This window comes from Nyctereutes procyonoides, unplaced genomic scaffold, assembly GCF_905146905.1.
Source record: "Nyctereutes procyonoides isolate TBG_1078 unplaced genomic scaffold, NYPRO_anot_genome, whole genome shotgun sequence".
Taxonomy (NCBI): Eukaryota; Metazoa; Chordata; class Mammalia; order Carnivora; family Canidae; genus Nyctereutes; species Nyctereutes procyonoides.
In genome coordinates this window covers 15,014,067-15,042,030 of record NW_026575125.1, presented here as the reverse complement: position 1 = coordinate 15,042,030, position 27,964 = coordinate 15,014,067, and the positions used below count along the sequence as shown (strand labels likewise).

The 27,964-nt window shown below is 43.6% G+C and overlaps 1 protein-coding gene across 3 annotated transcripts in view; it reads left to right on the top strand.

Moving 5' to 3' along the window:
* The window catches only part of PHKA2 (phosphorylase kinase regulatory subunit alpha 2), a 78,553-nt gene that overhangs the window by 19,693 nt on the left and 30,896 nt on the right, over window positions 1–27,964 (top strand). For all 3 annotated transcript variants that reach the window (XM_055337630.1, XM_055337631.1, XM_055337632.1), the window contains 11 exons: window positions 6,427–6,585; window positions 9,403–9,450; window positions 10,376–10,544; window positions 12,626–12,708; window positions 15,604–15,684; window positions 17,022–17,120; window positions 19,071–19,217; window positions 21,460–21,513; window positions 22,120–22,242; window positions 25,431–25,526; window positions 27,207–27,314. In XM_055337630.1, coding sequence (XP_055193605.1) covers window positions 6,427–6,585; window positions 9,403–9,450; window positions 10,376–10,544; window positions 12,626–12,708; window positions 15,604–15,684; window positions 17,022–17,120; window positions 19,071–19,217; window positions 21,460–21,513; window positions 22,120–22,242; window positions 25,431–25,526; window positions 27,207–27,314 — 1,167 coding nt within the window. The remainder of the gene's footprint in view (window positions 1–6,426; window positions 6,586–9,402; window positions 9,451–10,375; window positions 10,545–12,625; window positions 12,709–15,603; window positions 15,685–17,021; window positions 17,121–19,070; window positions 19,218–21,459; window positions 21,514–22,119; window positions 22,243–25,430; window positions 25,527–27,206; window positions 27,315–27,964) is intronic.

Sequence of the window (27,964 nt, the reverse complement as noted above, 5' to 3'; positions counted from 1 at the left end):
TACTGGTATTTTTTTTCTTTAGGATTTATTTGTTAGAGCACAAGTAGAGAAGGGGCAGAGGGAGAGAATCTTCAAGCAGACTCCATGCTAATTGGGGAGCCTGACCCAGGGCTCAATCTCATGACCCATGAGATCATGACCTCGCCTGAAACCAAGAGTTAGATGCTTAATCAGCTGAGCCACCCAGGCACCCCAAATGCTATTGGTATTTTGGTAGGAATTGCATTGGATCTGTAGATTGCTTTGAGTAGTGTGGGCATAAATTTAATTTAATTAACTTAATTCTTCCAAACCATGATTATGGTGTATCTTTCCATTTGTTAGCATGATTTAGTTTTGGAAAGTTGTGTGCTTCTAGGAATTTATTAATTTCTTCTTGTTTATCTAATTTGTTGGCATATAATTTTTCATAATATTCTCTTACTACTTTGCATTTCTGTGTTCCAATGCATTTATAAAAAGGCTGTCCTTTTGGCTGGATCAGTCAGTAGAGCATGTGACTCTTGATCTCAGGGTTGTAAGTTTGAGCCCCATATTGGGTATAGAGATTACTTAAAAATAAAATCATTTTTTTTAAAAAAAGTTGTCCTTTCCCTGTTTGTCTTTAGACTTTTATCAAAAATCAATTTGTAGGGCAGCCCAGGTGGCTCAGCGGTTTAGCGCCGCCTTCAGCCCAGGGCCTGATCCTGGAGACCTGGGATCGAGTCCCACGTCAGGCTCCCTACATGGAGCCTGCTTCTCACTCTGCCTGTGTCTCTGCCTCTCTCTCTCTCTCTGTCTCTCATGAATAAACAAATTCATGAATGTCTGCCTCTGGCTCAGGGCCTGATCCCAGGGTCTGGGATCGAGTCCCACACTGGGCTCCTTGCAGGGAGACTGCTTCTCTCTCTGCGTCTCTCATGAATGAATAAATAAAATATTTTTAAAAATCAATTTGTCATATTGGTATGGATCTATTTCTAGACTCTCTGTTCTAGCCACTATGTATGCATCCCTTAACCTCTTATTAGGTACAGACACATTTAGGCTTGTTATGTCTTCATCGCGCGCTGACCCTATTGTTTTTATAACCATCCTCTATATCCCTGTTAATATTCTTTGCTATGAAGTCTAATTTGTCTGATTAATATCTTTATTCCTTTTCCTCTTACTCCATCCCAAAGAGTAGGAATTTCATTTTATATAATACCATTTTATAAGCCAAAAAGCAAAATACAGGTGGTTTATTACCATATTAATCTCAGATTGCTTCACATTCACTTATGGGTGGGCTGTGAGGGTGGAGGTCCCAGCCCACCACAGCTAGCAGGTGAGATCATCATGGCAGTATAATTGTTCACAATTATTTACATAATAATTGTTTTATATAATTGTTCACATAATAGTTATTCACAGTTATTTGCTTTTCATCCTTAGGGGGAGGATTTCACATTTCTACCTTGTTGAACTCAGAAATGGCTGTGAGGCTTGCTTTCACAGATGAGATAAGAGGAGATGTAATGTGTCAGTTGTGGCTAGCAGCCTGAAGAGGCAGTTCATGGTTTGCTGTGTTTCTTGTCCTTTGCCATGAGATGAGCAGTGTTGTGGGTATAGGCTGTTTTAGTAGCCTGGTTCCTAGAGGAAGGACAACACAGAGCAGAACCACAGGCTACCAAGGATGGACACGAGGCATGGAGGAGAAATGAATATTCATTGTTATAAGCCACCAAGATTTTAGTGTTGTCTGTTACCACAGCACAGAGGCCCAGGCCTGGGCCTTATTCATTCTAGGCTTTTCTCTCATAAACAGGAGCCAAAAAAGGGCACTTTCTCTAAATTAGAAGTGAAGAAGTGGTAGAGAAGGTAAGATGGGCTGACAAATGACTAAACCTGAATGACAAAAATGCCCAGCTCTTGGCTCCTTGCCCTCAGTGAGACACAATTTATGTTGGGTTCATTTGTCTCAGGCCTCTTCTAAAGTTTAAGGATGTCATTGTCGGTTCCCTTGCAGCAGGGGTGCTGAGTTCTCTGGCTCAGGCCTGTGCCATCTCTTCTAATACCACACTGGAACACTACCATTGACTCCTCATGGCTCTCCTAGTAGCTCTGTTGTCTGCATTTGGCCCCATCCTCTTCCTTCACGACCCATACCTGTCACCTCAGGAAATGGTTGTTGAGAGGTAGTGATGCTTATTACAGAATTTGTCACTCATTTTTTCAGGTGAAGTACACAGAGAGTTTAGTAAAAGAAACAGAAAGGGAAGATTTATTTGAGCAAAATTCTGGGCTAAAGAAAGGGAAAGATAAAGACCTGGAGGTGGAGAGGGTGTAGAGGGTTTTTGTCTCAAACATATCAATGGAATAAATATATCCACAGCAGTATTTACTATAAAAATAAAAGAAAGCACCAGGCTTTTTTTTCTTCCCCTAACAAAACTAATGATGGTTACATTAAGGTAACTTGTAGATTCTTCCCCTAACCACTGTCTCCATCTGATTTCCTAAAATAATTATATGAAAAAATAACGTGAATAAAATCTGTTCAAATAGGTTGATAATATAGATAGCAGTTATTGAGCTAATTTGTACTAGACATAGTCCAAAATGCTTGATATTAATTTACTCATATAATTCTCACAAACAACCCTATGAGGTCTAGGTACTGTTCTAATCCCCATAAGATAGATGGAGACGCGGAAGTAATTTGTCCAAGGTCAGCTGGATTGTGGTAGAACTTTTTACACAGGCAGTTTGTTTCCAGAACCTGTGCTCCTAAATACAATACACTGAAGGTTATGTGTGAATATTGATAGAATTAAATTATATCTTTGAAAGATTAGAAAGCAGCATATAGTTAAAATGATCATATCAGAGGCCATAGGCTTAGCCTAAACAGATCTACTCACTTTGCTCCTGTTGACTGCAGTTTGCCTGTTTCTCTTTAGCTTGTAACATCGCATCAGCTTCAGCTACAAAGGCCTTCTGTTCCCCCTCCATTTAGATAGCTAGTGCAAGTAAAAGACCCCAGAGATCTATAGAGATGGACTGATGGGTGGGTCACAGAAGCCAGTGAGTGAGAATGTGGGGGGTACAACATAAGCCACCTCCAAGTAGGGGAGTCACACAAAGGCAAACCCACTGGCTCAGCCTTAGGGGAAGGGACAGCAGAATGGCCATCACAGCAGAGTGTCTCCCAGTCTGTACTCATTTCAGTTATTATGAATTACATCAAAATAGAACTTCCCACATCTTACAACACAACACGTTATTTTTTATAGACTTAAAGAGAGAAGCACATCTTAGCTAGGGCTGCCATAACATATAGCACAGACTGGGGTCCTAAACAACAGAAATTTATTTCTCACAGTTCTGGAGGCTGGGAAGTGCGAAATCAGGCTGCCAGCATGATCAGGTCCTGGTGAGTGCCCTCTTCCTGCTTGTAGACAGCCAGCTTCTTGTTGCAACCTCACATGACAGAGTGCAAGCTAACATTCTGGCCTCCTCTTAAAAGGACACTAGGCCCCCTTCATGAGGGCTCTACCCTCATGACCTAATTGCCTCCCAAAGGCCCCACCTTCAAATAGCATCACATTGAATTAGATTTCAACATATGACTATGGGAGAGATGGGGTGCCCAGGTGGCCCAGTTGGTTAAGTGTCTGACTCTTGATCTCAGCTCAGGTCTTGATATCAGGGTCCTGAGTTCAAGCCTTGCATTCATTCAAGCCCAGCATGGAGCTTACTTAAAATGAATGAATGAATGCATATGAGGAGACACAGACATTCAGTCCATAACAGTAAGTATTCCTTTCACTGAGTGCAGTAGCACCCCAAGTTAACATGGTTTGAGTATGCACGTTTGAATGTGGGGATCTCCAAAATACCCAGACTGTGTCTCTGTAGTGGAACAAGGAGTTCAGACATTCTAGCTCTGTGTGGGGATAAGCTGATCTGCTTCAACAGTCAAAGAAGTTAACTTGCAGTTAACAGGACAGTGAGATTTCATAATCCAAACCACACTTGGCACTATGTGTAAGTTGTCACTGCTGTGCCATTGGAAGGCTGTTTTTCTCAGTGGGCTTATGGTTGATGGGTACGCCAGAAAGGAGATGATTTCTTTCCCTGGATCTCCTGATGGTTTGCTGTCTTGGGATTAGCCACCTGGCCTCAGAATAGTTTGAGTTGCTCATGTTATATGTTGTTGGTGCATACTGATATTCTTAAAAATTCTAATCGTCCAGTGTTGGAATAAGACTCGTACCTTCACTCAGCTGTTTCTAGACTTCAGTTCCAGACTTTAAAATGATTGATTTGTAATTGTTAGCTATGGAACAGCGTCAAAATACAAAATACTGTTGCCCCTGAGGGCAGTATCAGTTGAGTTTTAGATGTTTTTGGAGAGGGCATAGGTTAGTTGAAGGAGAAAGCCAAATATTTAATTCCTTATGTGGGACCATTTGAAACTATGCCAAAGTATTTTGGCCTAATATCCATGGTAGGGTCACTTTGAAAGTATACAACTGGATGGATCAGTCAGTTAAGTATCTGCCTGTGGTCAGGTCATGATCCCAGGGTCCTGGGATCGAGTCCCACTTCAGGCTCCCTGCTCGGTAGGGAGTCTGCTTCTCCCTCTCCCTCTGCCCCTGCTCATGATCTCTCTCTCTCACATAAATAAATAAAATCTGATTAAAAAAAAAGTACCCCCACTTTTTTCATGAGCTTTCTTGTAAGTAATTTAATACCCCTTTGAATAACTTTAAGCTGGGAAGTTTCTATATTTAATTAGATGTATTTTATTAGATACATATTTCTTTGCATATTTTCAGGAAAAGTCAACAAGGCTTTATCTTTATGTGACTCTTTTTTTACCCTACCTATTTTATTTCTAGGCACAGAGTTCTTTGGCACTGGCTTTTGAAAAAATATAGCTTCTTTGAGATATAATTTACTTATCATATAATTCATCTATTTAAAGTAAATAATGTGGGATCCCTGGGTGGCGCAGAGGTTTGGCGCCTGCCTTTGGCCCAGGGCGCGATCCTGGAGACCCAGGATCGAATCCCACGTCGGGCTCCCGGTGCATGGAGCCTGCTTCTCCCTCTGCCTGTTTCTCTGCCTCTCTCTCTCTCTCTCTGTGACTATCATAAATAAATAAATAATTAATTAAAAAAAATAAATAAATAAAGTAAATAATGTAATGATTTTTAGTATATTCACAGAGTTGTGCATCATCACCATGGTCCATTGGAACAATTGGATCACCCCTAGAAAGGAAGAAACCTGTTAACAATCACTCGTTCCCCACTTCCTCCCATCTTCCCCTGAACCCAGCTCTAGACAACCACTAATCTATCTTCTATCTCTACAGATTTGCCTATTCTGGACATTATAAAGAAATGGAATCATGCAATATGCAGTCCTCTGTGACCAGCTTTTTTTTTACTTAGCATCGTGTTTGCAAGGTTCACACATGCTATAGCATATAGTATTAGTATTTCTTTCCTTTTTATTGCTGAGTAATATTTCATTGTTTGTATAGACCACATTTTGTTCATTCATCAATTGATGAGCATTTGGGTTGTTTCCACTTTTGGGTCATTATGAATAATTCTGTTAGGAATATTGTATATATTTTTTTTGTGTGAAGATCTGGCTTTTTAGTGACTCAGCTGCCCTTTTAAATATCTAGCTACATAGGACCCCCTGATGTCCTCTTGCTTATTAGTGTCTCCTTTTTGGGCTCATGAAGCATCTGGGTTCACAGACAAGGCAGTGGAGGCCCAGTTAGGGTAGGCGACTTCCCCTGGCACATAGAGCTAGGCTGGTGGAGTGGGACCCTATATCCAGGTCTCTCCCTCCCAGGTTCAGCACTTCACCAACTGGTGTGGAAACATGAAAGCAGAAGAAGACCTAAAGCTTTCAGTGCACAGATTTGTAAGAGTTGTGGGATTCCGAGTGGCTCAGTGGTTGAACATCTTTGCCTTTGGTCCAGGTCGCGTGATCCCGGAGTTCTGGGATCGAGTCCCACATTGAGCTCCCTGCAGGGAGCCTGCTTCTCCCTCTGCCTATGTCTCTGCCTCTCTGTGTCTCTCATGAAAAAATAAATAAAACCTTAAAAAAAATTTTAAGAGTTGTGTAGACTTTGTTGTTTCTTCTGTTTGTCATAGCATGATCTGGTTTGAAAGCAAAAGAATAAAACATCAGAGTCAGAAGGTTCCTTAGAGACTTTCTAGTCTAATATTTATGTTATACAGATGAGGAAATCAAAGCCCAGAAAAGTGATGTCCCTTCTCACCCGTGGTCATGCTGTTGGTGGCAGAGCAAGGAGTAGAACTTGTGTGTCTACTCCTTACCTCAGCCCTCATTGGGCCCTCTTAGGGTGAGCATTCATTTGCCAAGAGCTGGGTGAAGGTGGTGCTGAGTCATTTTGTGTCTCTTCTCTAATAGAATCCTGTCACGGGGCTGCTGTCGGCCAGTCATGAGCAGAAGGATGCTTGGGTACGGGATAACATCTATAGCATTCTGGCTGTGTGGGGCCTGGGCATGGCCTACCGCAAGAATGCCGACCGTGATGAAGACAAGGCCAAAGCCTACGAGCTGGAGCAGGTAATGCTGACTGGCAGCTATGTCTTGGCTGCTCAGCACCTTTTCCTTGAACTGAAAAGCCTACAAGGAAGTAGCTGTGCGGAAGAGTTGGGTGTAGGCATCACCTCCATTTTTGCTATAAAATATTTTAGGGAGGCCCTTAGTTCTCAACTTCTCCTTGGTCGTTTTGAGATTTGTTTCCCTCCTTAAAAAGACAAAAATCACTATTCTGAAAGGGAGAAAGGGAAAAGAGAGCATTCAAATTTGTAACTAGCTACATTTCTTTCACACATGCTCTGTCAATTTTATATATACTTATATACAAAATGTCATTATAAACTAATATGATTGTTTTTAAGGAGTCAGCACACCAGATATATACATTCCAAAGTGTAGTAGTCTGGAGTAGTCATGTTGAAAGGGTATTTAACCAAACAGTATTGCTACTGCTTAAAACATTTTTGGAATTTTCCTTAGAAATTCCTTTCTAGTTTGAACCATTCCAAAGCAGTCTTATTAATTTATAGTCACCCTTTAATTTTGAACCACATTGGTGTTGTCCAATATTCATGCCTATGTTCCTGTACAGCACAATGAAGTCCTTTTATTGATTTCCAAAATCAGAAATCAACATGTTCACCAAAGCAAAGATTTGCTATCATTGAATATGTAAGAAAATAATCTGCCCTTGAGCGTAGGAGGTATTTTCAGAGCATTTTGAGTGATAGCTTTGAAGTAGGAAGCATTGACATATAACAGTGTAGTTCTCTTAGCATGAGAGCCTTTGGGATTTATCTTTGATTCACGTGCTCCTCATTGGCCCTCACAGCCAGCAGATTATCAGGTTCAGGGAGAGTTCTTATTGCCCAATCAGTGCTTGTTACAGCAACCAAAGTGGGCAGGCGTGGCAGGCAGCCTTAACGGTGATAGAGAAACTAACAGAGGAAGCCTGTCTGTGGGAGCAAGGGAAGGACGGTTTGGATTTGGCTAGATATGCTGAGTGTAAGGTGATGAAATCACCAAGTCTTGGAGGTAAGGCAAGAGGTAGTTTTAAAATACGTTTGCAGCAAGCACTGAATGCTCTTCCAAGAAGTTGGATGATTATTAAATAAGTGAATCATTCTTTAGCAGTATAGTAATTTAGTTTGGGTGTTCACCAAACTCCCCATCCTCCTTTGAGACAAAATCAAAGTAAAGCTTGCCTGTCTACACATGCCCTCGCATGCACACACCCTGTACCTCTCCTCTCTAAGTGTTTTCTGATGTAGGCTAGAGTTGACTAGATTTGTTGTGCTATGAATGACAGTAGTGAGGCACAAACAGGCCACGTTGTTGTGTTGAGTGTTGTTAATAACTAAAGAGAGACATTTCCCTTGATTATGGAGGATAACATGGGATCTTCCAATGATCCTTAACAGGGCTGCTGTTTCATTTGGGGCATAGGAAGTAGTGTTACTCATTGTGTGAGACTGTCCTGTGCATTGCAGGACACTTAGGCTTCTTGGTCCCTATTCACTAAATGCTGGTAGTACCCACCTTCATCATAGTGACAATAAAAATGCCTCCAGCCCCACATTTCCAGATGTTCCTCCACCTCTGGGGGATGAGAATGTCACCTCCAGTTGGGAACCACCGTGCTTCTGCATATTGGAAATAACTTTATTCAAGGGGAAATCGGTTGACAAATATTTGTGCTATCCACTATAGGATATGTTAATTATAACGATGTTTGTTATACCTTATTAGGAGGTAACGTTTTCTGCCTCCAAAGAGTCTATGACATAAAGTGAGATGGTATTCTAGAATCATAGGATTTTAGAGGCAGAAGGATCTGGAGGATGATTCATTCCAGACTTCTCTCTGGTAATGAACTTTCGTGGCCTTTCACTACATTGCTCCCCTGCAGACCGTGCACATTCTACAAGAGAGGAGATGCTCATGGTCCTGGGTGGGAACTTCTTTCAACTGGGCTACTTCAACCTACAAAATAATTCCATTCTGCAGCTACTTGTGAATTAGTTTTTATTTTTTATTTTTTTTATCATGTTTTTAATAGGACAGCTTAAGACCAGTCTTTTGATAGGTCTGAATTGTGGAAGAAGTGGGAGGCAACATAATGTATTGACAGTGTGGGCTCTGTTCTCTATCCCCTGCCCGCTGGGAGACTTCAGCAACATTGCATCATCTCTCAGCCTCAGGTTCCTCATCTATAAAGCAGGGTAACAATCACATCTGCCTCATAAGGTTGTTGCAGGAATTAGACAGAATCCAGGTCAAGTGTTTTGTACAGCACCTGGAGAGACAGTCTGATTTTCACAGTACTGTTATTGTTCATAATGATAATGATAATAGTTGATGGCAATACATATTAAGAAACCCTGGCAGCTACTTGCATTTTGTAAGAACTTTACTCAATAGTCCAGTGATGGTGTCACAGATGGCCTTTTTGGCAAAGCATCATTACTTTGGGGCAGTCATGGTGGGCTTAATTCATCTTTGGCATAACAAAAATAAGAATTGTGATATCAGAATTAAGCATCAGGGTACTAGGCTTACAAAATTGTCTTGCTAAAATACCAGTGAGGAGTCCCTGGGTTTCAGAACTGGAGGTGCCATCTGGTGCAACCCCTTTATTCGAGAGAAGCCACTGCATCAAGATTTTCTTTCTTCGCAGTGGAGTGGAGATAATCTAACCATTCAGAATACGTGTATATGCTCAGGGTGTGCCTTCTCAGAGAAGACGCCAGACAGCCCTGGCTTATGGACCATGTGGTGAGGAGGTTGTTTTCCTGGAGCAGGGAAGCTGGCTTTGTCACCGATCCCACTTTATTTCCACAGAACGTGGTGAAACTGATGCGGGGTCTTCTCCAGTGCATGATGAGACAGGTAGGTGGAAAATAACAAATGTATTTTCAGGTCATCTGAGTGGGCATTTTGTCACTTTTGTGGTGACAATGAACATTCCTAAAACATTTTGAGTTTTTCTTAAGTGGAAGAGAAGTTGAAAATACTTTGCTTGCTTTGTCCTTTAAAATCATCTTCAATAATCTTATACTATAGAATCGCAGACTCAAAGGACTCTGTTTCTCAGAATCTCCTTTGAAGAGTTACTTATGTAAAAGGAGAGCATGCACTTTTTTTTAAGTGGGGAAGAAATCCTTGTTCTTAAAAGCCACTCCCAGATAACCATATAGTATTGTTTCTTCTGTTGAGTGTATAAAAGGGTTTCTTTTCATTTGAGTTGAAAATGCTTAAGTTTTTACAAGTCAGCATTATTATTTGCTGGTATTTTCAGTGAGGAGTAAATAAAATAATACACTGAGCTCGTACTGTGTACAGAATATCATATTAGGATCTGCACAGATTCCACGATGAATGATACTGTCCCTATTCTTCATCCGCATGTTCCTGGTTAGCCTTCAAAGACCTAGTTGCTCTTTTCCTTTTGACATAAGGAAATGAGAAGCAGAAGTTGAAACAGGCCCTCTTTCTTCCCCTTTCTTTCACTGAGTACCTTCCATGTGTCACAGCTCATGTGGGGTATATGCAGACAAGGAAACCCTTTGGCCTGACCCCTCGCCCTGCAGAGCTTGTTGAAATCCTGCTGGGCTGGGACATCCCTGGTGTGGGCAGGAAGAGTCCCCCGCACAGCCCCTGTGTGTGGTGCTCATGGTGAACACGTACTGCCTTCTATCTCTCTGCCTCCCAGAGGTAGCAGATGAGAGGTCCAGACCCAAGCGATGAACCCTGGGTGTGGCTTCTGCCAGCTCTGAACCCCATAACTGTGGAGCCGGCTTGCTCTCTCCCTCAGGTGGATAAAGTAGAGAAGTTCAAGCACACTCAGAGTACCAGAGACAGCTTGCACGCCAAGTACAACACTGCCACCTGCAGCACCGTGGTAGGTGACGACCAGTGGGGCCACCTCCAGGTGGATGCCACCTCCCTCTTCCTCCTGTTCCTGGCCCAGATGACTGCCTCTGGTGAGCCAGGGCCCTTGGGGCCCCTTGTACAAGGAGTGGCGATCCAGGAGGGGATGGGGAGGGGCAGGCATTGATCCAAATTCAAAATAAGTTATTTCTGTAAAGCAAAAGCATGCATTTTTATAATATTGTGTACGTTGATTCTGTGACTTGCCGACAGCGAGCCTTCTGAGGACCTAGAGGACAAAGGTCCGTTGAGCCAGCTCTGTCAGCCTTCTCTGTTGACCCCAAAGCTGGCCCTGCCACTTCCCCCTTTCCTCTCACACCCCCTTCTAGACACACTTTCATTTACCCGAATTATATACAAACAATGTAATTTGTAGAAGTTGGCAGTCTGCCCAGAGTGGTCAGTAGGTCCATAGCCTCCATGCTGGGAGTACTCCCCGACTGAGCACTGTTCCGCAGCCCAAGCTGTCGGCTTCCATGGCAGCTTGGACACTGGGCCTCCTGAGCTCCAGACTGCCGTATATCTCTGCTAACCAAATGGTGTCTCACATGATGCAGTCGACTGCGATGGCCCCCAGGGGTTAGGTCACTTAGCTGCTCTGTCTCAGACTTCTTATCCCCAGTTCAGTAACCTGGCCTTCTGAGTTAGAGGCTTCCCATGTATTTCAGACTGAAAAGGTGAAACTCTAAAGGCAGCAGAAATCCGTAAATAATACTGTTACAGTTTTATGAATAAACCAGGCATTTATAAAAATACTTTTTGGTTATGAAAATTAATATGAGCCCACTGTAAATAGCCTGGAAGATATAACAAAATACAAAGAGAAAAAAAAATCTCCCTGCCAATTTGCATTTGAATGTCTCTCCTCTAAATTATTTTTTTTTCTATTTATCATCTTGTTTGCATAATAGTAGTCTTTATTATTTAGCATTATAACCTAAGAGTTTACCCCATGATCTTACAAGTCTTCATAAACACAATTTCAGTGACTTTATCAATGGATATACCATAAATTATTACCTTATTCTTTTTTCCCCTAGTATAACTAATGTTGCAATACCAAAATTTTTTTTTAAGATTTATTTATTTGAGAGAGAGTGTGGCAGGGATGGCAGAGGGAGAGGTAGAGAGAATCCTCAAGCAGACTTCCTGCTGAGTGCAGAGCCTGAGACAGGGCTCAATCCCAGGACCCCGATACTATGATCCAAGCCAAAATCGAGACTGCCGCTTAACTGACTGAGCCACCCAGGCACTGCCCTATAATACCAATTTTGACCCCATCTCTCCTTGCTTCCTTCTGTTAGATATCCTTCAGAGGCTACTTATATATATTACCAAATTGTTTTCAGAACAGTTTGCTAGTTAAACTACCCCCATTGGGGCAGCCCAAGTAGCTCAGTGGTTTAGCGCCGCCTTCAGCCCAGGGCGTGATCCTGGAGACCTGGGATCAAGTCCCACGTCGGGCTCCCAGCATGGAGCCTGCTTCTCTCTCTCTCTCTCTCTCTCTCTCTCTCTCTCTCTCTCTCTCTCTCATAAATAAATAAATAAATAAATAAATAAATAAATAAATAAATAAATAAAATCTTAAAAAAAAACTACCCCCATTGATGTAAGAGTTCGTATCTTACCATATTCCTACCAGCTTCAAAAATTCACACTTTATTTTATTTTTTTAAAGATTTTATTTATTCATGATAGACAGACAGACAGACAGAGGCAGAGACACAGGCAGAGGGAGAAGCAGGCTCCATGCAGGGAGCCCGACGTGGGACTCGATCCCGGGTCTCCAGAATCATGCCCTGGGCCTAAGGCGGTGCTAAACTGCTGAGCCACCCAGGCTGCCCCAAAATTCATACTTTAAAAGGCCCCACACCTCTTTCAGTCTTTTCTACCCATAGACACACCCTCCTTCCTTCCTTTCTCTTTCTGAGATTAGACATTATCTGTTTCAATTTACTTCAGACTTCATTTTTGATGCCCTAGTAAGAAAAATGAAAATGGGGGGGGGAAGAAAAATGAAAAAGGGGGTGCAAGAATTTCTTTCCTACTGTGATATTTGTAATTTGTGATTGGCAGCACACACATTTCTCTTCACAACAGAACTCTAACTTCATTGTCTGTTTCTCTTTGCTAGGTTTACGTATCATTTTTACCCTTGATGAGGTGGCCTTCATACAGAATCTTGTTTTTTACATAGAAGCCGCATATAAAGTCGCTGTAAGTATCAACCCTGGTAGTTTTTCAGGTGTCTCAGGTAAGGAGAATAAAAATCATACAGTTCTTGGACAGCTAGACTGATCGGGGCCAATCAGGTTAGCCAGATTAGAGCTCTAAGATTGTCATCTAGGCACACAATGTGCATGCATGTTTGTCCTGGGACCCACTTGGGGAGTTGATGTCTTTGGAATGCACCACATGCTGCTTGAATCCATTATGCTCATTTTATTTATTGATTGATTGTATATTTTTATTGGAGTTTGATTTGCCAACATAAACTATAATACCCAGTGCTCATCCTGTCAAGTGCCCCTGTCAGTGCCCGTCACTCAGTCACCCCATCCCCCCACCCACCTCCCTTTCCACTACCCTTTGTTCGTTTTCTTTTAAGATTTTATTTATTTATTTATTTATTTATTTATTTATTCATTCATTCATGAGAGATACACACACAGAGAAAGATAGAGAGAGGCAGAGACACAGGTAGAGGGAGAAGCAGGCTCCATGCAGGGAGCCCAATGTGGGACTCCGTCCCGAGTTTCCAGGATCACACCCTGGGCTGAAGGCGGCGCTAAACCCCTGAGCCACCTGGGCTGCCCCCTTTGTTCGTTTTAAAAGAGACCCTAACCTGTCCTGTAGCAGGTCCTCAGCTGGCCTGAATCAGGGTGAAGGGCAGCAGCAGCAGCTTGTCAGTAGGAGCTGCAGTGCCGTGGGCATCACTGCAGGTGGCCCACAGGCAGAGGGGCCAGAGCCGGATAGGTGCCCAGGCCAGGTGTGGGCAGGTGTAAACATGTGTAAATGTCTAATCTTAGAATCCTAGCAGACTTTTGTCTGATATGGAAAGTGGAGCCTCATCCACTTCTTAGAGAACAGAGAACCTGTGCAAAGCTAACTGTTAATTAAGGGCAGAAAAGAAAGAGGAGAGTTTGATTTAAAAAGAAAGAGGGATTCCTGGGTGGCTCAGTGGTTTGGCGCCTGCCCTTGGCCCAGGGCATGATCCTGGAGTCCCACGATAGAGTCCCACATCGGGCCCCTGCCTGCTTCTCCCTCTGCCTGTGTCTCTGCCTCTCTCTCTCCCTCTCTTTCTCTCTCTCTCTCTGTGTGTGTGTGTGTCATGAATAAATAAAATCTTAGAAAGAAAGAAAGAAAGAAAGAAAGAAAGAAAGAAAGAAAGAAAGAAAGAAAGAAAGAAAGAAAGAAAGCCACTATGGTCTTAAAGCAAGGGTCAGCAAACATTTTCTGTAAAGGGCCAGACAGTAAATATTTTTCAGTTTTTCAGCCCCTGCAGTCCCTTTTGCTTCTAGGCAACTCTGCCCTTGTCGCAGAAAGGCAGCCATACATGACTCGGGAGCATGTGAGCATGGCTGTGTCCCAGATAGACCTTATTTACAAACATAGGTAGCAGACTAGGTTTGGTCTAAGGGCTACTCGGGTCTAAAGAGGTGATTCTCATCGAAGGGCAGTCTTCCCTTCCCAGGGAACATTTGGCAATGTCTGGAGACATTTTTGCTTGTCACCCTGGGGAGGGAGCTGCTGACATCTAGCGAGTGATGGTAAAGGATTCTGCTGAACATCCCGCGGTGCACAGGACAGCCCCACAGCAAAGAGTGACCTGGCTCAAAATGGCAGGAGTACCGAGGTCTAAAAAAACCAGAGGAGTCTTTGTGGAAAGGGTGGGACTTTAGTTGGACCTTGCAGGATGAGCAGACAGTGCGGAATAGCATGAGCAGTCCTGGGCAGGAATGGGCTCTGAGTGTGCGAGGGGTCCCTGGGGAGCAGGGGTGGGGTGCAGAGGGAAGGAGTAGATTTAGCCTGAAAATGGACTGTTGTAGGGTAGCAGAAAACAAAGTTGGATTGTGGGCGTGCAGGGGGTGGAGGCATGATACCGGAGGTGTGGCTGGCCTAAGAGAGCTGATGTGTGCCACTGGGGAATAAGCACTTTGTCATTTTAGATTCTTGCACAAGGGAGCAAGCTGATCAGAGCGGTTTTTGAGGATGAGTCACTTGGCTCCAGGGTTGGAGTAAGAATGGGTTGGAATGTGGAAAGGCCCAGATGTGAAGAGCACTGAAGGAAGGAGTCCTGGGGCTCAGCTGGAGAGAGTCTAAAGCCACTTGGGTGGGCCTCAGTCTAAATTTGTACATTTTGGAATGTTCATCTTTGCAGATAAATAATAAACACTGATATTTTGGCACCGGTCCTGTTCTTGTTGGCTTGTAATTTTTCAGTGCTGCTCTGTAGCATTATTTCAAAACAGTATCCAGTGCTTGTCTTTCTTAAGAGAATATATGAATTATACAAGTTAGGTATGCATGTATCACATTCTCTGTATGGATGGAGTGTTCTGAGCCAGTTCACATGAATCGGTTTTAAAAGACCAAGAGAGTTCACTATTCTGTGCCTCACTTTTGATTTTGGCCTCTGTTACTTACTCAGCATTTTCCCCCAAGAAGTGACACTAGGAATAGGTATTAAATTATTTTAAATGGTTTGGTTGGCTTCACCTGGTTATAATGCATTTAAGTTTCTTTATCTTAGAATATAATATAAGTTCAAAAGGATTTGCTAAGTAGAAGGGCAGCATTTCATTTGATTTGAAGATAAAAATTTTGTTCTCTACAAATCAAGAGTTTCTTACAAATTGATAATTTTTAGAAATAAGAAAATTGAGTGTTTTTGCATGCATTTTTGTTTCACTTGAGTATTTACTTGCAAAATTCTGCACAGAGGTCAAATAAAGTGAAATTGAGGACAAGAGCACAGCCAGAGTATGTAAAGCCATGAATTCGGCAACCTTTGAGAAGAGATACTCATGTTTCAGTGTGCCATGGTAACATAAAGGGATTATTTTTCCATAGCACCTTCCCTGCTCTGCTCACTCCCGTCTTCTTCTGCAGGATTATGGAATGTGGGAACGAGGAGACAAGACTAATCAGGGCATTCCAGAACTGAATGCAAGCTCTGTAGGAATGGCCAAGGTGACACTCTGGACCTGTTTGTTCTTCCTTCTTTGCATTTCTACTGCTTTGATTTGGTTGTCATCTTTAGGGGTTTGGGTTTAATCTGATTAGCATATTTTTCAAAAGTCAACTGCAAGTATGAAATTTGAGTGGCACATATACCCCAGCTGACTGAGATGATAGGTAAAGAATGGGTTTCCTACCCTGAAATGTGCCTGTGCCAGAAATTCAGGGCCCTCCTTCCTCATCATCCATTATTATCACCCACAGGTCTCAGCTCTTGCTGTTGTCTAAGCATCTGGATGTGTGATGTCCAGTCTTCTTTTCTGGGTCATAAAGAAGGCTGAAGAATATGACTGCTTTGTAGGGCAGGGCTTACAAGTTCAAAAGTCTATGGAGTCAGGTCAGGCAAGTAACATAATAAACAAGTGAAACTGGCCAGATAGAAAAATACTGAGGGGTCCTGGGGACACTGGGAACTTTCTCTAGAGGTATTCCCATTTAAAATCATTTTAAAAATTTCTTCAGGTCACCTGTGTTTCTTCAGAACACCTGTGTTCTCTGGGGCAGATTCTGTCTGCCAGCCACCAGTTTATTTTTTTATTTTTTTTAAAGTATTTTCTTTATTATTTTTTTTTTATATTTTTTTATTTATTTATGATAGTCACAGAGAGAGAGAGAGAGGCAGAGACACAGGCAGAGGGAGAAGCAGGCTCCATGCACCGGGAGCCCGACGTGGGATTCGATCCCGGGTCTCCAGGATCGCGCCCTGGGCCAAAGGCAGGCGCCAAACCGCTGCGCCACCCAGGGATCCCAGTTTACAGCTCTCACCCTAGACATTTAACGTGCCTCCCTCATGCTCAAGATGAAAGTATATCCTTGGAGAGAATAAAGACTAGAACTAGAATTTTCAAAGCAACAAGAAATATGTTCTTTAAGGTCAATTGACCAAAAACATACTTCATATTAAAAGAAATAACTTTCTGAAGTGGCAGACATGCTAATATTAGAATTGACACAAATAGGTGAAAGAAAAGCTGTCTGTGAATTTAGCGCCCTCTCCCAATGTTAGGAACTCATCAATATTTCATTTTATGGTCAAATAATAACCTCATTTGGGGAAATGTTTGTCTGTTTTTCTTGTTTCTGCAAAGAGCAGCAATATATAGGAAAAGCGTGATTCCACTGAAAATAAGGATAGGATATGTCTACAGGATATGTTAGCTGAATTTTAGAGATGTGTTTCATAACCTTTGGGAAAACATGCATGCTAGATTGTTTAATGAGAAAGGAGTATCGGATATGGGAGTGTATCTTTACTAGAGAGAAAAAGTGATTCATACCTGTGCTTGCAGGCAGCCCTTGAGGCAATTGATGAGCTGGACCTCTTTGGAGCCCATGGAGGACGCAAGTCAGTGATCCATGTCCTGCCTGATGATGTCGAACACTGTCAGGTAACAGCTCCAGCCTCTCACGGTCCAGACAGGAGGGAACAGGACTGATGGAGTAGAAGACCTGGGCTCCAGGTCACATTCCCCACCTTTTCTTCTTTCTTTTTCTTTTTAAGATTTTAATTTTAAGTAATCTCTACATCCAACATGGGGCTCAAACTCACAACCCTGAGATCAAGAGCTGCATGCTTTACCGACTGAGCCAGCCAAGTGCCCCACACTCCTCACCTTTCTAGCTTGGTGGTACTTGGCTTCTTTGAGCTTCAGTTTCCTCATCCATAAAATGGGCATACTGGCACCTTCCCCTCCTGTCATGCAGAGTGGTCGTAAGGATCAGAGTTCGTCAGAGCACTCTATAAGCTGAAAAGCGCTATGTAAACGTACAACATGATGGCGAGTCATAGCAACCTTGTTTTCCTGGAGGCAAAATCTTGTTTGTTTTTTGAGCATATAGGTGGTTTTCTCTTGAGTTTCTTTCATGATGCCACCAAATTGAATACTAGCAAGCAGTAGTTCACTCAAGGAGGGGAAGGGATGGGCAGGATGGATGGTGGAGGAGAGATGATGTGGGACAAATGACAAATTAGTAGAACCTACATGAAATAGAGGGCAGAGAAAGGAGTGATTTGTTGCAGATTAGGGGACTCCATTAAGCAGACAGTGGCTCACCCATTGCTGGTTAGTCAGTAAACTCTTACTTAGTGAGGGTCCACTGTCTGCCACATACCGTGCCAGGGTTGTGAGGGTGGTAAGAGCCATGTAAACTTGTTAGCAGAGAGCTTCTGGAGGGAGTGCCTGTTTCCAGGCAGAGAGCCTGAGGGAGAGCAGCTAGTTAAAGAACTGGCCTTCGGGGTCAGTTCGCTTGAGAAAATGAAGCTTTATTCTGAAGCTGAAGGGCTGAAGGGCTCCCCCATCTTTACCTCCTTTCCCCGCATTAAAGAGTCCCTAATGGAGAATCTGCTCTTTCTTGGGCTACAGTTGAATAGAGTCAAGCTGATTTGTATCTTACTAATGCGTAGTCCCTGGTGGAAACCATGTGAGCTCTGCTGCCAGCTGGGCCTGGCTTAGAATCCTCATTCTGTCACACAAGTCTGTGTCTGAGTCTCAGCCCTCATATGTGAACTAGACATAGTACCCAAATTCCTTCTTTATAAAACGGAAAAAAACATTTTTTAACATGACCAAATGGGATTTATTCTAGGAATACAAAATTGGTGTAACACCTGAAAATCAATTAACGTAGTACACCATGTTTATATGAAATTTACTCTGCTTGTGTTTGCAGGGCTCTAACCCCGTGTCTGCACAGATCCCAGTGTCTGCTCCCTTCCCTTCCCAGACTTAGCATTTCACCTTCCTTTAGTTTGCAGTGCCTAATCCTACTACCTTATAACTGAGGCCATATTACAGTGCCACTGAGTAACCCTAGTTCTAGGACTGCAGTGATTCTCCTTATTTACCATTTTGCCTGAGTGTTCGTGTGGTCTCTTGGATTTGACTCCTATACATGGGTTCTGGATCACCTAGTCACATTCCACAGAAGCCAGACATTTCTCCACGCTAGCCCCATATAGGTATTCTTCTCTGTCTTTATCTTCGCATCCAGGACACCCCGGCCTGCTGACATAGTAGTCCTTAGTTCCTCCCTTGCATGTCTGAAAGACACAGCAAAGTCAACAGAAGGCACCCAGGGGAGGGAGACCAGCAGCTCTCAGCATAGGCTCCAGGCAGTACTGTGCTCTCCCCAGCCCTCTCCTCTCCCACAAGGAATGGGAGTCTTTGGCTGACCAGGCGAGGTCCCCCAGCAGGGGCTGTCGTGGTAGGAGAAAGCTCAACTCAAAATCGGCAAACTCATTCAAATGTTCCTTTGGGCTGAGGTCATGGTCTCTAGATACCATGCAACTAACTATTCACACTTCTCAGGTTCAAGCCACCTCTTTGTTTTTCATTCAGTCTATTCTGTTCTCCATGCTGCCAAGAGCATCAACGTCTAAGGAGATTGATGCTGGACTTCTTTCCATTATCTCTTTCCCGGCCTTTGCAGTGGAAGATGTGAACCTCGTGAATTTGACCAAAAATGAAATTATTTCCAAGCTCCAGGTAAGCGTTCATCATGCTGGTGTCCTTTTGCCCTGTGTTAAGTGCCCCTTTCATGATGGTGTGGAGCAGCTCACCCAGGCCTTCGTTCGCCATGAGGTCAGTGGCTTGGTTTATCTAAGTCGATTGAGAGTGCAGTATCCACAGCCGAGTGTACAGGGGAGAAGACAGTCTCAGAGTGATCCAGTGCCGTAGTTCTTATTCCTTTTTTTTTAATAAATTAATTTTTATTGGTGTTCAATTTATCAACATACAGAATAACACCCAGTGCTCATCCCGTCAAGTGTCCCCTCAGTGCCCGTCACCCATTCACCCCCACCCCCCGCCCTCCTCCCCTTCCACCACCCCTAGTTCGTTTCCCAGAGTTAGGAGTCTTTATGTTCTGTCTCCCTTTCTGATATTTCCCACACATTTCTTCTCCCTTCCCTTATATTCCCTTTCACTATTATTCATATTCCCCAAATGAATGAGAACATACACTGTTTGTCCTTCTCCCATTGACTTACTTCACTCAGCATAATACCCTCCAGTTCCATCCACGTTGAAGCAAATGGTGGGTATTTGTCGTTTCTAATGGCTGAGGAATATTCCATTGAATACATAAACCACATCTTCTTTATCCATTCATCTTTCGATGGACACCGAGGCTCCTTCCACAGTTTGGCTACTGTGGACATTGCTGCTAGAAACATCGGGGTGCAGGTGTCCCAGCGTTTCATTGCATCTGAATCTTTGGGGTAAATCCCCAGCAGTGCAATTGCTGGGTCATAGGGCAGGTCTATTTTTAACTCTTTGAGGAACCTCCACACAGTTTTCCAGAGTGGCTGCACCAGTTCACATTCCCACCAACAGTGTAAGAGGGTTCCCTTTTCTCCGCATCCTCTCCAACATTTGTTGTTTCCTGCCTAGTTCTTATGCCTGATAGCAGAGCTTGAACTCAAGCCAGCACCTCTAATCCCAATTTATTCCCCTTCTATACTTCTAAAGCAGAGCTTCTTAACCTTTTAGAGATCACAGGCTTCTTTGAGAATCTCTTAAAAGCTATAAAGTCCCCACTAGAAAAAAATGCACATGTCCCAATATCCTCCAACTTTATACACAATTTCTGGGGACTTGGCAACCCAAAAGTTAAATCAAGCTTAGGAAAACCCCTGCTCTGAGGTGAAATGCAGGAACTGTGACATAATATGCCAAACTGAGAATGTTATTAAATAGCCCAGGCAACTGAATTTCTCAGTAAAATGATCAAGAATGTAAATTTCCTTTAAAAAATAAATAAAATAAGTTTCTTAAAGCCAAAAATCTTCACGGTGACGATCCTACTTAGATTCTGTAAAAAATGCTTTTAGCCCTTGGATACAAAGGAATTGAAGAGTCTCCAGCCATATCCCCAAAGAAGCTGTCTCACGGTTTAGTGGAGAAAAAGAAAGCTGTTTTAGGTTGTCCCAGTAGCCAGGGAGTCAGTGCAGGGAATGAAGTGTTTAAAGGGGAGTGGGTTCTAGGCTGGGCCTCCCCATGACTCCCAGAACACTGTGGGGCTGGCTGCTAGGGGTACGCTTGCCTCTGCAGCCAGCACTAAAGGAGCCCCTGTGCGCTTAAGAAACTGGGGAATGGACACCCAACACTGCGATCCAGGGACTAGGGAGGTAGATCAAGAGCTCAGTGCCACTGCCCTTCTTTATGAACACCCAGGAAGCTGGAGAGGAACCCTGGAGCCTGCAGCAGGAAAGCCAGCAGCAAGAGCCCTGGGCCGGAAGAAGCCCCACCCATCCCCACCTGCCTCTGTCCCCACCCCCATACTTCTTTGTATCCAGAGCCTACTTGTGAGGAGTCTCCAATGTCCTTTAGGCTCTCCAGTCTTTCAAGTAGAAGTAGCCCAATCAAGTACTTCAAGTAGAAGTATCTGCCTTGGTGGCTTCTCCACGCAGTGAGGATCCCTCTGCATCTTTGTGTGATACAGCCAATGAGAAGGAAGGCTAGTCATTCTGTAAACTCTTAGTAATTACTCTCCCAGCCCTGGTACTCTAACGGAAAGTTTTGACTTTCCTTTCTTGGCACTGATCAAACCTGAATTTACTTGGCTTGTTGCTTAAAGATAAGTTTTTGCATTGATAACAAAGAGTACTTGGTACACATTTCGTTACTAAAAGATTCATGGGAAGGGGGTGCAGGGCCAACATGAATCACAATAAAAAGACAAATTCTTCTCTTTCATCAATTGCACTTTTTTCTTTATCATCTTTAGGGACGTTATGGATGCTGTCGCTTCCTTCGAGATGGCTATAAAACCCCAAGAGAGGTTGTATTTAAATATTGTTTCTTATGATTCTGTAACTGCTTCATATTTAAATCACCACTGTGGTGTTCTCCCTTTCTTGATTATAAAATTACATGTTAGAATATTGGAAAGGGCATTCTTAATTTTGGAGACAGCAAGGCTGGAGTTAGGCAGTAGAATAATATAATCTTAAGGAGGACAGCAGGCTGGTGGTTTAAAACCAGCCTGTAGACAAGGACAAACAGTTCTGTGGCTCACATGGTGTTTTAAAGAGGAACTGTGGCCTCCTTCTTGAGTTTCTTTGCCACAGTGACTGATATAGTAATTTAAATAAAACAGATAGTCTGCTGAGCACTGTTATAGGCAAATTGCTATTTATTTGTTCATGATATAGGAAGCTTAGTATAATAAACCACCAAGGAGTCTTGTGTACATTTCTGATTGACTTCTCTGAGATTTTACCACGGAAAACTACCAGAAATAGCATCTCCCCATTATAGCCGACTCCTAATCCTAGCAGCCACAGAGCTGTATTGAATCAGAAAGTGAATGAAACCCACTGAGGTACGGTGGTATTATAAATATAATCTGACATCACCTTTCAGAAGGTTTCCTGTTTGATTCCAGGACCCAAACCGATTGCATTATGATCCTGCTGAGCTCAAGCTCTTTGAAAACATTGAATGCGAATGGCCTGTGTTCTGGACGTATTTCATAATAGATGGAGTCTTCACTGGTGACGCCGTTCAGGTGAGAATGTGCTGGGTGCTGTGCTGATAATCAGCATTTTCATTCCATCGGTATGCTGAGTGTTATTAGAACATAAGGTTACGTAAGAATTTAGGGCACTGTTTCAGTTATCTGTTGCTGCTTAAGAAGCTTTCCTAAAATGTAGCACATTAAATAACAAATATGTTATTTGTTCATGATTCTACAATTTGGGAAGGGCTCAACAGGGACAGGTTGTCTGTTTCACTTGGTGTCAGCTGGTTCACTGGGGCTGGAGGATCTACTTCTGAGGTGACCTCACTCACCTGGCTGGCAGCTTGATGCTGGCTGTTGGCTGGGAACTGGGCTGGGCTCCTGACCCAGGCCTCACTTCTCCTCCATGTGGCTATCTTGGGCTTCTCACAGAATTGTAGTCTCTGACCAGTTAGGCTTTTTACAGGGTGGCCGTCTTACCCTGAAATGCAAAAGCAAAAGCAACCGAGCTTTCTTAAGGCCTAGGCCAGAACTGGCAATGTCCCTCCTGTTGCATTCTGTTGTTTAAAGGGTCATGCCACATTCTAGGGGAGGGGACTGCACAAAGACATGAGTACTGAGAAGTGAGGTTCATTGGGAACCACAGTCGACCACAAATAGGTTTATTTGTTCTTTTTTTTTTTTTTCAGACCAGCCAGCCTAAGCTTTTGCTGTCTTCAGCTCTAGTATAAGGGCATTCTCAGTTAACATCTTATTTAACGTAACAGCATTTTAATGGGTGTCCCAGCCTTCAGCCTCACTCCCTGCTGTTTCTCTATACTGTTGCCAGGGGCATCTTATTAAAAGACGAATTAGATTATGCTACTGCCTTACTTAAAAGCTTTGAAAGGCTCCTGTCTGCCTTGGGATGGAAGTACAAGCTCTACTGTTTCACGGGGTCCCATAAAATCTGGCCCAATTTCTTATTGCTTCCTTAGTTCCTTGAGCTCTGTGATGTGAGTGCCCTGAAACCATATCAGTCCTTTGAACACGCCATGCTGTCTCCCTTGTTCTCAAGTGCCCAAGCCCTGTTTCTGACCCTCAGCTGCCTCTTTCTCCTTCACTTGATTCACTGTAAATGTCTCTTTTTTCAGAAGGCCTTCTCTGACCCTAACCACTGGATCGATGCCCCTTTTATACGTCCCACAGTGCTTACCACAATATGGCACCTATAGCTGTATTTAATCTCCTGCTTACCTGTCAGAGCACCCTGGTAGAGGTGGTCTCCATCCAGTTCATCCATACATTCCCTGTGCCTAGTACATAGTAAGTTCCCAGTAAAAATTTGTTCATGCAACATTCATTGTTCAAGACAGATTTCTTTAGCATTTGCCACTGTGCATACTTTGGTAAGTAGAACAGATCTATCCTCCTGAAGCTCATGTGAATGACTGACATAATCAAATGCATCACTGTTTTCTTAACCTGTTCAGACCACATGTACTGGGGTGGGATGAGCAATCCAAGATTTATTTTGGTTTTGAAAGCTGGCTCTGCTCAGAAATTCTAAGTGGTTTCAGAAGTGGCTGTAGGGGCTGAGGGCAGCCTGTCCCAAGATGGGCCACTTTGGCATGAACATTGTTTTGAGTTAAAAGTAATTAAAACCCAGGGAGGCCTGGGTGGCTCAGTGGTTGAGCATCTGCTTTTGACTCAGGTCATGATCCCGAAGTCCTGGGATCGAGTCCCTCGTCAGGCTGTCTGCAGGGAGCCTGCTTCTCCCTCTGCTTATGTCTCTGCCTCTATCTCCGTGTCTCTCATGAATAAATAAATAAAATCTTTTTTTTAAAAAAATCTTTTTTAAAAAATGTGATCATAACCCAGCAGATTCGGGAAAAGCTCTTTACATCCCCCTCAACTACTTGTCTCTACTAGCAAGAAAGCTGCTGACACAGATTCCTCTTTATTTAAGAAAGTTATGTGTACCACAGGGCCACCTTTGTTTTCCAAAACATCTCCTCTCACCTTCTTGCAAATGGTCCTCCTTCCCTTGTGTCCTCAGACCGCCACCCCTCTCCTGAGCTCAAGTAAGCCTCATGGTGCTTCACTATCTTTGGAATATCCCATCTGTGTCTTTGTGGATTCTCTGTACATATGTAACTAAATTTGATTTTCTCCTGTTCATCTGTCTCATGTCAGTTTGATTCTTAGTGCCGCTAGAGGGACCTGGAAGGGCAGAGAAAATTCTTCCTCCCCAACATGGTAGTAAGCTCGAAATGTTAATGTTCCCCCATTGTTGATTCTTACTGTTATACTTTAGCAATGATCTTGGGTATTATGTTTTCTGTCTCTTTATTCTAGAACTGAAAGTTCTCAAAGGGATTGAGTTAGAATTTGAGTTATGATGAAACTTGACAATTATGAGAAACAAAAAAGCTGAGAAGACAAGAATGTGTTTAGGACCTTATTTTCTAGGTCTCACAGAATTTGCTGCTCTTATGCCTATTCTGTCTTTTCCACTTGCTGTCCAATGACATTTAAAAAACATTGCACCCCTGCAGATTTTGCTGTCCACAAATTTCATAAGAGAAGGAACTGAGATCTAGAAGGCCTTTGACTAGGCTTTCCAAAGATGAAATATGTTAAAACAGCTGGGTGGCTGGTCAAGGGCTTTCCCCCTTTAGTCTGTTTCCTTTTCATACACAGGGTTTTCTTTTTTAAATCACTGCCTTTTTCATTGAATGGAAATGTTTACATCCACAGCTTTTGTCATATCAAGTAGTGCATCATAAGAATCCTGGTACATAGTTCATAGTACGTACACTTCCTTTCCCTCACAGCGGGTTCCCTTCGCCAACATTTCCTGAGCAATAAATGCTTGATCGAGGGCCTTTTAAGTGGAAAACTAGTGATAGGTAGAAGTGGGATGACCTCCTTAAGGTCTGGCCTCCACTCCAAGAAGCTTATGTAGTCTAGCTGGTGAGACAGAACTTACATATGTGAGAAGCTAAGAGTGAAATATTGAAGTCGTGAGTTAAAGACCACACAGAAAAGGCCAATGCGTTCCCCTCCTTCTAACCTTTGCTGTCAGCAGGAGTCCCAGTCCCTCCTATACTCCCTACATGGAGGGCATTTGTGCATTTCTTGACCTGTGTCCTACTACTAATCTGTTGCCAAGAGAGGTGTTTTTCTGTGATGTACCTCCCATGACAGTATTGATGATGCCTCTCTCCTGCTGTGGGGTTGGGGCCATTCTCCAGGTCCAAGAATACCGAGAGGCCCTAGAGGGAATAGTAATCAGAGGCAAGAATGGGATCCACCTGGTGCCAGAACTGTACGCCATCCCGCCTAACAAGGTAACCAAGCCCTGCTTCTCTGGAATGAAGTGAGCTCATGCTTGGCCTTTTCGTATTTTGTACTCCCCTTTCAGACCTAACACTTTTTGTCCAGAAGTGGTTTCTAAAACACCAAGCTGGGTCCAGGGCACTCAGGGTTTGCAGTGCCAGCTCTGCCTCTGGGAGACTGCAGGCTAGTGGGGGGTGGAGGAGCTGGTCTGGGGGATGGAGGGCACACACACGGGTGGCACAGCAAAGGTCTTGTGTGTTAGAGGACCTGCAAGCACATAAGAAGGACTGGGACAGAGACAAGGAGACAGACCCCAATGCCTGCACAGGGAGGCAGGAGCTGGCACATGGGTCCGGGGAGGCTAGAGTCAAGCTGTCTCTCGATCCAGACACTTTGTCTGCCTTCTGTTCTTTGCATCAACTATTTCTCATTCCAGGTCTTCATGGTTTCTCTTAACGCTACTTACATTTCCAATAGCCCTAATGTATAATCTGATTGTGAAAGTCCCGTACACTACAAAACATCCACGATTCTGTAGAAAGAAGAAAGTATTTCTCTCTCCTCTTACTACCCAAAGATAACCAAACTTACTCAAAGATAACTCTGACATTTTAGAGATTCTCCTGCCACACTGTTAACCTATTTGATAATTTGATTACTGACATGTGTAATTCTGTTCAGTTTATGAGTTGAAGGTTTTCTTAATGTTTACTACTGCAGCAAGTTTTAACGATCTGTTAATAGCATCACTGATAAATCCACAAGCAGGGTATGACTCCCTCATGGTGTGATTTTCCCTTTTGGAGAAGAATTACAATTGCTTTGTTTTCCAAAGGGAAAAAGTAGTCACTAACATTACCCCAGACCAACATTGTAATGACAAAAAACCCAAAGGTCAGGGCCACCTGGCCAGCTGAGTCAGTAGAGTACGTGACTCTTGATCTCAGGGTCATGAGCTTGAGCCCCATGAATGGGGGGTAGAGTTAACTTAAAAAAAAAAATTCCAAAGGTCAGCATGGAGTTTACAACAGAGAAAATTGCAGACTAACTTTTACAATGTGTAGCTAGCACTGTCCATCCAAAAAAGAACTGTAGCTTATTTTGATGAGTCAAAAGCCCCCAGTGGACCCAGCTTATTGAGTCCCTGATGGAAGATTAGTGATCTGCTAGTACAGCACTGTTTTCCTCAATAAATAGTGCCACCTTCTGGTAATTTCCTAGCATAGGCACACAATTTATGAGCCCCTGGGGAGAATAAGACTGGAGAAAGATGACTTAGCAGCAGGTAATGCACTGCTGTGGCTCTAGGGTGATGCTTTAGATCATTGTACCCATAATACAGACAAGGGTAAGGAGGAGCTATGAAACTTCCTGTTGCCCAGGGCTGTGCTCAAAGAAGGCAGGCCAGACTTCACGTGCCTGTCTCTGCCCTCTGCCATCAGTGAGCCTATGGGAAGAGTGCTGGCCTGGAGCCACCCCTGTATCTGAGTTCCACTTCTGCTGCGTTTAGCATGAGGCCCCCACACCAAGGCCTTGGCTCTTGGGCCACCCTGTCACAGCTCTTGCACAGAATTGGCCTGGAGAATCGAATGAGTGGCATTTTGTAAATCCTCAGTGCACTCCCCAGTATGCGGTAACATTGGCCTTTTTATCCTCTGACATTCTGACTTGGGTGTCTTTCTTTTTGCCAGGTTGATGAAGAATATAAGAACCCCCACACAGTGGACAGAGTTCCTCTGGGGAAGCTGCCTCATCTGTGGGGCCAGTCCCTATACATCCTCAGCTCGCTGTTGGCAGAGGTAGGAGACTTGGGGACTTCACAGACTGGAAACCATCTGATCTGAGGTGTAGGGGACCCCAGAAGAGCATAGGGGCTCTCTGCCCCGTGTGGCTGTGAATGTCTTTGGCATCTCATAGTTTTAAAGTCGCCTGGACTGAGTCTGCTCTGAGGCTTGCCGTCTGGGCTTATGTGTCCATATTTACACTGGCCCACTTCAGAGTCAGCTGCATGCCAAGCACTCCTATCACCTGCCCTGCCCTGACCCCTACCCCCGTATTCCTGGTCTATGGTTAGAACTAGGTTGAGTTGATGGTCAGTAAGAGACTAGAAGCTTCCCAGTTGGGATCAGCACACATATGAATGATAGAGGTTTGTGGAAGCTACTAAGTCAGCTTCCAGCCACCCCTGGCACAGTCCTGGCTGCAGGAAGCAGAGTGACTCTACAGTGCTCTCTATAGGAAGGGGCAGGGGCTGGCTCTTCTCCAGTGAATTTTGTGTCAGGTGTTCCCTTAGCCCATAACACCCTTACATAGAAGGTCTACTATCTCTGACTCATTTCTTCCTGTTAAACATGTTCTTGCCTCCAGGCTTAAGTTTTCAAAATGCAAATGCTTTTTTGCTAGCTAAAAATGAATCTCGACCTCCCCGGTGGGGAGTGGAGGGAGTGAT